The sequence below is a fragment of the Parasteatoda tepidariorum genome, chromosome 10 (genome assembly GCF_043381705.1).
Source record: "Parasteatoda tepidariorum isolate YZ-2023 chromosome 10, CAS_Ptep_4.0, whole genome shotgun sequence".
Taxonomy (NCBI): Eukaryota; Metazoa; Arthropoda; class Arachnida; order Araneae; family Theridiidae; genus Parasteatoda; species Parasteatoda tepidariorum.
Genome location: NC_092213.1, coordinates 53,552,037 through 53,566,159, shown reverse-complemented (window position 1 = coordinate 53,566,159; position 14,123 = coordinate 53,552,037). Strand labels below are relative to the sequence as shown.

The 14,123-nt window shown below is 27.4% G+C and overlaps 1 protein-coding gene across 8 annotated transcripts in view; it reads right to left on the bottom strand.

Annotated features, from left to right (window-relative positions):
• The window catches only part of LOC107456143 (amine oxidase [flavin-containing]), a 55,419-nt gene extending 41,646 nt beyond the window's left edge, over positions 1 to 13,773 (bottom strand). For 3 of the 8 annotated variants that reach the window (XM_043040099.2, XM_043040031.2, XM_071186165.1), the window contains exons 1-2: positions 12,797 to 13,230; positions 1,643 to 1,737 (exon numbers count right to left, since the gene is read on the bottom strand). In XM_043040099.2, the coding sequence (XP_042896033.1) occupies positions 1,643 to 1,737; positions 12,797 to 12,836 (135 nt within the window). In that variant the 5' untranslated portion in view covers positions 12,837 to 13,230. Of the gene's footprint in view, positions 1 to 1,642; positions 1,738 to 6,222; positions 6,359 to 12,796 lie in introns of all 8 variants that reach the window. The other 5 variants (XM_071186163.1, XM_043040066.2, XM_071186164.1 and 2 more) reach the window with 3 other exon arrangements.
• Between the last annotated feature and the right edge of the window lie 350 nt (positions 13,774 to 14,123).

Here is a 14,123-nt window from a genome sequence, read left to right as displayed (position 1 = left end):
TTATTTTATTGTAATTGATTTTCAACCCATGCGAGCATCAAAAAAACTAGTATTAGAAGACACTTCATAGATTAGTCTCACATGAAACTTAATATTCATAAAACTTATAATTCATAACCTTATTATTCATAAACTCACATAAAACTAATTATTCATAAACTTATTATTCATAAACAATTTATATTCATAAAATGATGAAAAACTTTTGCTCTTATATAAAATATTTAAAAAATATTTAGCAATTTTTTCAATCAATATGTTCACCATTGCTAATGATAGTTGGTTCAAGTTGCGTAAAATTTCTGTACGTAGCAATCGACTCCCAGAAAATAAAATATAAATAAATATGACTATATACATTCAGGCCTGCATTAACATGTCAAATAAAATGCCATAATTTATAATCTGATTATCGGAGAAGTAAATATTATCATGTTTTATTAAATTTTCATGTTTTATAAAAGATTGCTAAAGAGCTTCAAATAGTTAAGCAATTTTTCAAAGACTAAGACTCAAAAGTGTGATATTTCCAATAAAAAATTATAACGTTTTTAGTAGCGTAAAGTTGTTGCTGCCGTAGTTCATTTACGACACACTAGAGCTGCACAATGGGCTATTGGCAACGGTCAGGGAAACATCCCTGAAGATGATCCGAAGACATGCCATCACAATTTTGATCCTCTGCAGAGGGGATGGCATCGCTGCTTTGGTAGCCCGACGACCTACACGCGAAGTCGAGCACTTTACGGTAGAACAGTTTAACGAGGACCAATAACGCGTACCCTCGGTCCCTAATCCAAGTGGTCACCCAACCGCACACTGACCGCAGCCAGTGATGCTTGACTTCGGTGACCTACTGGAACCGTGTCTTAACGATCAGTCCACTACGGAACCATAGTGGCGTAAAGAATTTAGTTTGGGGTTATGATCCCTGTGCGTCTTAACATTTGTTCAGAATGCACGCGTCATCCAGGGTTAAAATTATGAAATGAAAATTACAATTAGTTTCTTCAAATAAAATAAAAAATTAATTTTCATCAGCTAAGAATTATTTCATATACTAATTAAACATAAATTTATTAGTTTATCTAAAAATTGCAGATTAATATTTTTCATAAATATTTAAGTATTTTTATTAATCTAAGAAATTAAATATTGTCTTATATGAAATATAATCGTTTTTTAAATAATCTTAAAAGGTAAATTGTTACGAATTTAAGGTAAGTTCATCGTTAAACTTAATAAAATGATATGATTATATAAGTCTTAACATTCTCTGAAATTTAGTAAATTTCATCAACTATTATAATAATACAAGTATGTTTCATAAACTCAAGATTTTACTGCTAGTAACCTTAAGCGAATGTTTAAGGTTGTTAGTATCCCAATTGTTACATGATAATAAAATTAAAGAATAAAATTTTTACAATTTTTAAAGCAAATAAAGACATTTTTAATATTATTTAATTAAATAAATACGTTTTTATTAACATTTAAGTAAAAATAAATATTTATCTTGATAAATCCCTAACATTTAAGTATATATCGATTCGAAAAGATAAGAAATTAGCTGGTCCGATTGAAGTAGTAGAACAGTTGTTATTCATTTATTCTTAAAGTCCAAAACTTGAGAGTTGCTTACAAATTCTGTGAATGTACGTCCTCCAACGCGATCTCGAGCTTCTAGGACAGTAACGCTGACTCCTGATTCGCTGAGCCACTTAGCAGCGCTCAAGCCTGAAAAAGTCAAGAAAATAAATTACTTATAGGGCCTAAACACGTTTAAAAGAGACAAAAAAAGTGTCCTTTAAAAAAGATATTTTTTGACGAAGGAAATACTGTATAAAATATTATTCATTTTTTATGTTTTAAAAAGTCACAGTTTGAAAAAATAACATTCTTCCATTTTAAATATGCTTTAGACGTTTTAAAAAAATTAATTTTAATGTAAAGGAACTAAAAGGATGTGCTTAGCGCAAGTGGCAACGAAAGATGTTATTAAGATAATCTGTTAAAATTAACATGCATCAATTTAGAAAATCTGAACCACTAAAACAAATAAATTTATTTAATTTTTATGTTTATTTTTATCTTTTTAAAAAAATTCTCATTTTTCATTAAAAAATAGCAATTAAAATCAGTACAGAAAGACATTTATCTATATCAAATACATTACTGATACTTCTAGTTAAGGACTTATACATTAGGGTGTGTAATTTTTCATTCTCTTAAGTCTTTGCTCTGAAAATTTTCACGGAAGTGTAAAAAAGCAAAGTTTCGTAAAAAAAAAATTAAAACTTAAATTTTAGAAAAAAATTAACAGCATATTGGAATTTTTAAAATCCCTCTTTTACGCAAAGCTTGACAAAAAAAATTTAATAGTTGCAAAAAAAATTTATGATGGGTGACGAAAAATGTAAAACAATTGAATCCTATTTTATTTTCTAAAATGAAAATCAAAGCAGCCAATTTTTCAGCCAAATGTATGACGGGTAAAATTATAATTTGTGACGAAAAAAAAATCAAAAGAATTGAATCCTATTTTATTTTCTGAAATGAGAATCAAAGCAGCAAATTTTTCAGCCAAATATATGATGGGTAAAATTATAATTTGTGACGAAAAAAAAAATTTAAAGAAATTGAATCCTATTTTATTTTCTAAAATGAAAATCAAAGCAGCCAATTTTTCAGCCAAATGTATGATGGGTAAAATTATAATTTGTGACGAAAAAAAAAATTAAAAGAATTGAATCCTATTTTATTTTCTATAATGAGAATCAAGGCAGTCAATTTTTCAGCCAAATGCATGATAGGTAAAATTATGATTTGTCACGGAAATTTTTTTTTAAAGAATTGAATCCTATTTTATTTTCTGAAATGAGAATCAAAACTGCCGATTTTTTTTAAACAAATAAATAAATTAAAATAAAATAAAACTGTGGAGGTTAGTGGAGGAGTGAAAGTGGAGGTTAATGAAACAGTAAGACATATTTAATTTGCATAAATAAAATATCATTCACTGTCGAATCAAGAGACAACGCTGGGAGAGCTTTTTACATAAAATTGTTAACAAAACCACATTCGCAACAAGCCTAGTTGGTGACTGATGCGCATTAAAATTCTGTCGAGTTGCAAAGTCCTCCATGTTCCCATAACAAATCAATACCTTTGGGGGTACTGGATTGGAGATCGATCGTTCTCTGATTCAGGTCAAAATTATGATCAGTGGATGAATGGATGGATGTATGAATGGGTCCGCCTTATAAGCAGATGTGACGTATGGTGTGGCAGAAGTCGAATTCTTGGCCATAGATGGCGCCACTGAAAAACAAGAATCGCACACTCTGCCTTAAATTTGCTCGGTTTCACCAAGCAGGCTTTCCCGTGTGGCAAGTAGCATTAGAACGAACCAACCAGCCAGCGTATGACTACATAATGATGCGCATGCGCGCCTATAATTACTATAAACACTAAACTGCAGCGACAAAGTTGAAATTTGACGTGATGAAAGGTCGAATTTATTTAAGAACCTGAGGGGGTTTTCTTAGAAATTTCAATTCGTTCAAATAATATTGCAGCTTCAAACGCTTTCTTTCAATTTCTTTGGGTCGTGGTGGCTCAGGGGATAGAGCGCTCACCTCCCAATGAGGTGGCCCGGGTTCGATTCCAGCGATAGCTGGTCAATTCGAATTCCACACTCGGCTCGTACCGTCCGCAGTGCTGACGCAAAAATATCCTCAGTGGTCATGGGTTAGAGTTCATTTGTCGTCAGGCTAACCGTGGAAGGTTTTCGTGGTTTTCCTCTCCATGTAACGCAAATGCGAGTTAGTTGCATCAAAAAGTTCTCCACGAAGGCGAATTTCTCCCAATACTTGATCTAGGAGTTCCCTTGTCTTCTAGATTGGGTTCAAAATTTTAATGCTGCGGATTTGAACATTAGTAGCCGTAAACCCTAAATTGGGGCGGCTGTTCAACGACAGTTATAGAATGTAAAATAAAATCTCTTTCATTTTACATAACTTCATGTTATTTTTCTGCTTGTCACTTAACTCCAAACTTGGATGATTGATCTGCAGAAAGGATGTAGAAAACCGAACAAGGAAAACGATATAATTAAAAAAAATCATTTGAGGATTTATTCGAGAATTATTAACTGTTATGCTTATTATAAGAAAGAATGTCACGTAAATCGCCTTAAAGCTTACATAATTGCAAATGCAGAGTTAAAACTAGACATGGTAAAAGGGCTGTTCTTGTGATGTGAATTTACGCGAGTTGTTTTCGAAATAAGAATTTGTTTGAAAGATATTGCAATTTGAAGTGTTTTTTGCGAATTTTTTCTCACTTTTTTATTTGCTTCGAATAATGACCATTTTTCCATTGTAGTAGGAAAATTTATTAATCTTTCTTGAAATCTTTATCTTATAAGCTCGTGCTTGAGTTAATGCCAAACGGAACAAAAAAGGGAGAGATTAGATATTGTCAGATATAAATCATAACGATTATCCTGATTTTTTTTAGAAATGTAAAAAAAAAAACTTCAAGTCAGATTATACGCAGTTTCCAATTTGAACTGTCAAAGAAATATAAGTCTGCTTAACGAGTAAAATTTATCAACACTTGTTTTTCTTATTTAATTTCTTTAAAAAATTGTAAGATTAATTTTTTTTTAAAACTCAAGTTCGAAATTTATTTTAAATTCAGATAATCATTCGTTTCATATCAACTAACATATCAACAAAATGTTGTTACATAAAATTACATTAATTATATATTTCATTAACTAAATATTTCTTGTTTTTTTTTTCAGGAAACATCAACTTTAAAGAAATGAAACTATGTTGAATAAGAGACAATCACATGAGTTTTCAAACGAAGCTAGCAGAGAGTGGAGCTTCCTGGAACTCATAAAAATATCATTTTTCATTTCTATTCTAACAATTAAAAATAAAACATAAATAAAATTTAGAACAAAATAACTTTCAACTTCTATGAAAGTACCAAATAAAATTTTTCAAACTTTTATAGATTTATAAAATTGTTTTAACTATATAATACATGAATCTTCCAACTTTGTCCTTTAAAATCTTTAAAGCTAGACAGATAAGTTAACTTAAATTGAAAGAAACATTAGCTATATTCCTTCCTTTAAAAAGCACAGAATGGAAAAAAGTTGTTGTCTATCTTTTAAATCTGTTACAGAAGTTATCCTCACTTTCATCAGAAAAAAAAATAGAATTGTTATTGTCTTTCTGTAACAGATTCTTTTAAGTCTACAACAGTTTTTCTTCTCTATTTTTGGCATAAGCAAAGAACAAAACTGAGTTATTTTGGGTTTGTTAATTGCGCATCAGAAAATATTTTCACTTATCGTAAAAAAAAGTATCGGCATGGCACCAAATAAGTTTTTTTTAACATGATGAATTTCACCAAAATTGCTATTTCTTCTCAAAAAGTAATGTTTAAATATTTGAAATTAATAACTTATAAGGAGCAACTTCAGATTTTATTATACTGATAGAGATATTTATGTTGGAATTTTAGTACAGATTTATATAATGACTATGTAACAAGAGTTAAAACAATAACGCATAAACAACAACAATAAATAACTCATAACTCATTAAACAATAAAACAATGCAAAAGTTGAAATCGAAAGATCGTATACTTTTCAAAATATGTGCTGGGCGATATTGACAATTATAATTTTTTAGAAAATGTGATTGAAAATTGAAGATTCGTAAATCCTGCATGTATATATGGTGGGTTGTAAATCCATCATAAGTTTAAATTTCAAAAAAATCCTTTTAACCTATTTTACACATTTTAGTTTTAAAAAAATACAAAAAGAATAAGCTGATTTTAGAAAATTTTAGCTTGGCAATTTTTTTTCATCTCACACCTTTGTTCTTTACAACCCTTTCGCCAAAAGAAAAACAAAAGCCGGAAACATGGTAAATTTTACCATATTCTGATAGTTTTGACCATGTTTTTCTTCACAATGTCCCAAAATTGACTCACATTCTGAAATACCCATTAAGAAAATAGTATCTACTATTTGCTTCATTCTGTCAAGGAAACAAGTGCTTATTCTCACTTAGTTTCACAGTTACTTACCTAGCTCTTTACAGGATATTTCAGGTAGCACAAAAAAAACTATAAAGCAATGTTTCAAATTATCATTATTTGCAACAATGGAACGATCTCAGAACAAAACTTACGTAAAAGTTCACCCGTGTAAATACAGGGTGTTCCAAAATTATCTTTACAACTTCAAAAATTCATAACTTCGAACACAAACAAGATATTTATATTCTGTCTTTTGCATGTCCACATCCTCACTTAAAACTTTTCAGCCTATTGAAAAAAAACTTTATTAGTTGCAGTAATACATGCAAAAGACAGAATATAAATATCTTGTTTATGTTCGAAGTTATGAATTTTTGAAGTTGTAAAGATAATTTTGGAACACCCTGTATTTATTTCGATATTGTCTGTCATAAACAAGAAACATTGTGTTATGATTTTTCCAGGAAAAGAAAAACATTTTTAAAGAATATTTTTGCTAGTTTTTGATATCTGGTGAGAAAAAAGATCTAGTTTAATAAAAGACAATATATTTCAATCTTTTTTAACATTTTTCAAGGAATATTTTTGCTAGTTTTTGACATATGGGGAGAATTAAGTTCTAGTTTAATAAAAGACAATATAATCTAATTCAATAAAAGACAATATATTTCATTCTTTTTCAACATTTTTTTAAAGTATACTTTTGCTAGTTTTTTAAATCTGGTGAGAATAAAGATCTTGTTTAATAAGCAAAAGACAATATATTTAAATTTTTTTCAGAGTTTCTTACTGATTTTTAAGATAAAATATGGAATGCTAAACTTAAATTGAAAAGAAGTTGAAAAACAATTAAAATTACTTGAGCGATTTTTAATTACAAAAATATTGAATTGTGATTCCGCTAAAGGGACTCATGGCGCAAAAAGAAAATTCGAAATTTAATTTTTTTTTTGTAAATTATATTTTTATGATGTCCAAAATATCTCCCTAAACTGAATTTTGATATTCAATGGTAGCATTAAAACGATATTAAAACAAAAACGGAGTGCAAAATTTAAATTGGAAACTTTTTATTTAAAAAAGAAAAACTTTTTAAAAATGTTTTGTACAAAACTTAATTGCGAAGTGCGTTTTCGCCGAATCGGGAATATAGCTTAAAAAAACTTCAAAATTTAACAAAACAAAACAAAAAACAAAAGTTAAATTTTGAATTTAGTTTTTCAAGCAAAATTCGAAATTTTACTTTTTGAGTTGATTCGATCTTTATAAAGTCTAAAATCTCTCTCTTAATTTGTTTTAACACTCGATGTCATTAACACAGATATGTAAGATATGGGTTGCAAAACTCAAATTGTTTTGGGTTTTTTTTTCAGAAAAGTTTTTTTAAAAAAGAAAATTGTATAATTAATTTTAATAACAAAAACAATAGGTTGCGATTGCGTTCGAACTTATTGTCATATAGTCCAGGAAAATTACCTTTTACGAGTTTCACTTGAAGGATATAAAAACATGTGTTTAAGCTTGGAGGATTTTATAACAACAATTTATGGTGTGTTTGTTTCTCGGACAAATTGTTGCGAGAAAATCTTGAATAAATGACCTTGTAACCATACTGGCGTTCTGGTAGACCTCGGAAACATTGTAATAAGAATCGGTTTATGCCATATTTGTTCAGCGAACTAAAAACTTTTTCTTTCTAAGTAAAGAACTTCGTGAACTGTATAATAGCTATGAATTCTATTAGGTCGTTAAGGATAAATTTATAGACTGGATTTGTCCTCTTCAAGAGCCTATTATTTAACATTGGCTTCAAATTTTACTTTTGTTTTTCCTCTGTTAAAAGTTACATATCTCATCTACTTAAAGAAATCATCGTAAGCTCTAAAAGCATTTGTTATAAAATTACTTTCATTGAGGAGGGAACAGTTGGAAATTCGCACTATTATTCAGTATAGGTTCTTACGCGCACTAAGGAAAAAGGTATGGTCAAAGCTATCAGAATATGATAAAAATTTACCTTGTTTCGGACTATATAAGAGCACCAAAAAGCTCGGTAGTTTTTAACCAAATCCCTTCGGTAATGATTTTGGTAAAATTAACAGTAATAGTTCTAGTAAATGTAATTATTTTAAAATATGCGACAAAATTTCGCAATTGTGGTAAAATTTTGGCAATTGTATCATGATATATTAGAGCATGGCATAAAAACCATTTATTCAGTTAAATTTACTTTTAAGTTTTTTTTTTGGTGTTTTTTTTTAGTGTTTACTAAAATTGTGATAAGAACTTTTATTTAAAGAACCAAAATTTCCGGTTAAGTGTTACGATATGAATAGAAAAAATATGAAATGAATGAATACACAAGTGGGCGACCTTTGTGCTAAAATACGAACTAAGGTAGACAACGTTAAAGAGCACAAGATTTTTTTGTGCTCTTTAACGTTGTCTACCTTAGTTCGTATGAAATGAATGATTTGATTACCATGTATTTCGGAATTATTAACCTGAATTATGTTTTTCTTTTCTTACTAGAAATGTCATTATCATACAGTTAGGAAATTTTACCAGATTTTTTTCCCTCCGTATGGGACTACGGCACAGCTAACAGCGTGATACATTAATAGTGTTTTAGCTTTAGTGTTGGTTAAACAAGGATTAATTAATAAAACAAACTTCAAAGCGTAAGAAAGTTTATTAATTAGCAAGAATGTCTAATAATTAATGTAACAAGGCTTGTTTGTTTTAATTGAAACTAGACACATTGTGATTTCTGTCCACGCAGTTATTTTTTTCAAACTTTAATATTTCCAATAAAAAATATTTAACAAACTTATCGTTCAAAAATTTCTTCTTCTAATGAATTTAACATGCATCGAAATTGCCAATCATATGAAATTAAATTAACCAAATTTAATCACTTTCACTATTTTTAAAATTTTTGTGCCATTTTAAAGTCGGTTACGAAATTTGAGAATATTAGCATAAGCTATACAGCTTTAAAACACAAGTTTAAAAACATATATCAGGTGAAAATTTAAAAACTTTAATTGTCTCTAAATCAATCTATCTCTCTTATTTAAATGTAACAATTTACTCAATGTTGATCCGTAGATTGATTTTTAAATCAATGTTAAAAAGAAAATAAAACTCACATGCATTTATGGGTAATGTTTATCCAAATATCAAAAAAAGATATCTTTGATTTAATGACGTCAGAGTTACTTCCCTATTGTATAATCAAATATATTTTCTTCCTAGTTGAATAGATTAGTTCGTCCCAAATCATATCGTCCCCAAGGTCATAACTACACTAAGAGAATGTACATAAATAACATAATGGGATTAGGAGCATTTGGATGGGCATTCGTTAAAAAACTATGCGAAATCACAGTGCAGTAACACCTTAAGCGGAATCATGGTGGGACAGCACTTTTAGAGTAGAAAGTCCATAACGCTTTAAATGACATCGCAAAATAAAGGCGATATAAAAAGTGTACATTTATGTTATTGATAATAATTTAATTCATACAGTGAAAAAAATTCGAATTTTTATTTATTTGTCTATATTTTATTCATAATTTTTTTGGTAATTTTGTTTGGATGGAAATTCTTCCACTGTTTATTAAAGAAGAACCATATTATTCGTTAATATGAGTAACTTTTTATTACTGTTCTTAGGCGTTATATTATATTCTTATAAGTTTTTTTTGAAGAAATAGGAGCTATAGTTAAGATAATTATGCCTAATTTAAAGGTCTTGATGTTTAAAGGTTTTGAAAAAAATTTAAATTCTCTCATGTAATATAAACCATACAACAACACAATGAAATTATTTCTGCTCCTAAAGATTTTTTGCTCCAAAACCGTCCGTAAGTAACAACAATATCAATTTCAAATAAAAAGAATTTTTTTATAGATTTTTCTTTTCTTAACTACCGAAATGCCTCTTATTTGTTAAAGTGTAAGTTGTAATAGTTTGCTAACAATTACTATACTATTAATTATTACAAAAACGAAATAAACACTTTAATTTCACATTTCTATTCCATTATGCTTTTATAATCTACATATTTATAAATTTTTTTCCTTTACAACTCGAATAACAAATCGTTTCTAAATATTTTCCAAATAAATAGTGTGTGTATTTTAAGTTTTTTTTTTTTAAAAAAAACTATAGGCATACGTACATTTATATCAATATCAAGCTTAAAAACTCACCTATCAGATATCGGTATTAAACTCGATTAAGAATCTAACACTTTCTTTCTTAATGTGATACTATAAAGCAGGTAAATAGAAAAGCTTAGTTACATTGTTACTATTTTTCAATAAAATGTTCTATCGTTCTTCGCCAGCAGTTATCGAGTTTATTAATAGGCAACGTTCATTTTCCTAAATGTAAAAAATCGAAACATATTATTTTTTATGTTATGTATATAACGTAAGATGAATTATTCATTCGATATTTTTTTTCTGGATTTTAATGCTAGAGTCTGTCCATATATTTCAGAATAATTTCTGACTGGTTTACTTCTTCAATATATCAGTGAACGACATCATTCAAAAAAACCTCTTTTCGTTCTTAATGATTAAGTTTTCAACGATTAACAGCTTATTTTAGTTTAAAAAAATTATTCAATTTCATATTTAAAAAAATTTTTTTTAATTAAAGTGGTCTCAGTTTACTATGAAGTAAAATGTGTAATTTCCTATTGAACACAAATAAATTTGTTTACCTTTTTAATGTTCTAGTCATTTCATTTATAATCTTCAATGCATTTTTAACTGAAGTTAAATAGAATAATAGAAATTCACAAAAATTTATCTCGTTTCTAATCATTTATTGTGGTAAGGAAAAACATTTTTTATTAAGGTAATTATATTTATTGATAGTATTTTCTCTTTATCATGTAGAAAGGGGATACAGTAACAGTACAACTGTTCCAGGTAACTTTTCAAAGAGGACATACCATCAACTTCCAAAGACTCTAAAATACACAAACTATTAACCATCCATTTCATTATTCAATTAATTTTTTGACAAGTAATAAATATTTGATTCACGGGAAATGTTAATGTAATTAAATTAAAAGAAAATGTTAAAAACCTACTGGATGTTTTTATAACGAATTTAATAATGACGTTTTAGGGCTTTGAAATTCTAAAAAGAAAGATGAACCACAAAATAAAATATTGACAGTTAAGAAAACTTTTTGGAAGTAACTAAACATTTAGCCGAGAATAATTTCTATCTAAATTTACATTTCAAATACTGGTTTAGACTTTAATAAATACCCCCAGATGGCGGAGTAAAGTTGATTTTAATGTCAGCAACTACCTTTATCACAAAGCCCAAAAAAGTTTATAAAAAATTATAAGCAAAAAAACCTTGTCAGCGGGAGTTAATGTTACATTGAACTATGCTAATTTAAGCGGTGTGAGGTTCACACTAAGCTTACATAAACAACCCTTTTATATCGAAATTAAATTTGACTTTACAATACAACAGGAGAGAAAAACTTTCTAAATTCGAGGATGAATTATCATTTGTAAAACGTTCTCAAACCGAGGATAAATTCATTTTCTCAAGGTTTGTTTTAGATTTCATGATCCTCACTGAAACAAGGTTTATTTGCCCGGTCATTTATATACTTTCTTAAACACTTTAAAAGTGAAGTATATGCTGGTCACTAATTTTTTAACGCAAACAAAATGTTGCATTTGAGAATTTGAACAAAGCTAGAATGAAAAAAAAGACAAAAAACAGCTTTATAGTAAAAGTCAAAAAGAAATATTTTTTGTAAATGTTTTTGTATGCTTTTATTCAATCATTAATAAAACAGTACTAATACTACAAACTAATATTTCTGATGTGCTTAAAAAATGATTATTTTGTCAACATTTGTATGACAATCAAATAAAAATTAAAATACAACGTTTTACGTTAAAGTTGACTGCTATCTTTTATATTTTATCTCTTTTAATTATATCTTTCATATCATAAAAAAGGGAGTCATAATTTTTTTTGAACACTCTAGAGATTACAAGCCTTTTCAATCAGATCAAATCAAAGAGTTTATTCTTTTCATGTACGCAACTTTAAAATAACGAATGGAGAACTTATCAAAACGCAGCTGCGTATAAATTCATTTTTTTTTTCTATAAGCAATTTTGAAAGCTCCTATATGTTCCAAAAAATGCGAACAAATTCAATTATTCTATAAGTCAATTTTTTTTTTTTTAAGATGGTGAAAGAATTTAAAATTCTGTTACAATACTCAAAATAAATCTTCTTTTTTTAAAACTTTTTAATTATAATTTTTTTGGAAAAGTATTAATTTTCTTAACTAATATTTTAAAAAAGTTAACAATTGAGAAAACAGTTCATTACATATTATATAATTTTAACCACTACATAAATGTAAAAAAATTAATAAACATTTATATATTAACTTAATAAACTGCACTTGAAGTTATTTCCGATTAAAAATTATTCTTAATAGAAAATACGTTTCACCTTAATTATTTTTATTTATAAATGTTTTTACACCACAATGTTAAATAAGAAAATTAAAACAGAATTAAAAAATTGAACAATAAAAAAATTATAAATAATTATAAAAAAAGCCAAAAATAATTTTAAATAAAAAAAACAATAGTAATAAACAATTGAGTAAATATTTTTAAATATAATAATAAAATTAATGCCTAAAAAGAGTAACTAACCGCTTAATCCAGCCCCAATAACTATAACTTGAGAGTCCATTTTTATTGAATTTAAAAACGGCAACAGAAAGCAAAAACAAACTTTACCGGTATGTTATATATTATACATTTATCTTTTTTGATGATATCATAAGGAAAGTCTAAGTGACCTTATCAATCAAGTTTTACTTTGAGAACTTCTTGATTGGTTATCTACTGGCGACATCTAGCGCTCAATAAAAAAAGTTGATTCCTTGATTTATCTAAATAAACAACGTCAGATAACAATTCAAGTGAGTTTACCCTCCAAAGTTTTATCTATTATTAAAGAAAATAATAGTAATTAATTAGAAAATTTAAAAACATAAGAGTTTTAGGATGCCCTAATTTATGAAGAAATCCCAAACACGTAGTAGACTAAAACAAATAAAAGCAAGCACACGTTTAGACTGACAACAGAAATAAAGTTAACAGGAAAGAAAGTAAGCAAAATTATTTTGAAACGCACTGTTATAAAACTAAATAGAATAATAATTATCAATGATTTTCTTTGAAAATTATCCCTCTTTAAAAATTGAAAAGTATGATTTAAATAATGATTAATAAAATTATCTATAATAAAAAAACACGTTTTGAATTGATTCGATGCCAAGGCAGAACACGTTTCTGAACAACTTCCCAATTTTAAACGAATTCTTTATACATTTTCAATCACTTGTAAGTAAAAATAAAAGCGTTACTAAAATTCTAGTTTCCATACATTCAACTAAACACTTTCCTTAATGCCTTAATGCTGCACTTTTAGAAAGAAAAAAAATTCTTTAATACTTTGTTTAGTTATATTAGATAGTAATTATTTCCTCCTTTTTTTTTTAGTGAGCAATTTTAGATAGTATAGAAACCTGCCAAAAAATAGGAAAAGAAAAAGCACGCTTACTTCAATTTCTTATTTCCTTTTTTACATTGTTTATGCACAAAACAAGAATAATAAAATTACTATGCAAGCAAATGAAAATTAGAAATTATTCCTTTTTTTCTGAAACATACATATGGTAGACGTAAGTAGATAAAGTTTGGATTTTTTTTTCTTTAAGAATTTCTTTTTAATCTACATATTTTTTAGGAAGTAGTTCAAGCTACATTAACTTAGACAAATAAATTTATACAAAAAACACTGTTTCAAAAAGAATTGTAATTAAAAATATGTAAATAAAAAAATTTAGTATTTTAATCACAATTAAGAAGAAAGGCAGAGTTATAAGTTGGTTTTTAAATAACATTGTGGATTATTTTTTTAAAGGCAATATACTCAAAAAAATTTACGAAATCATTAAAATTATTTCAGGTA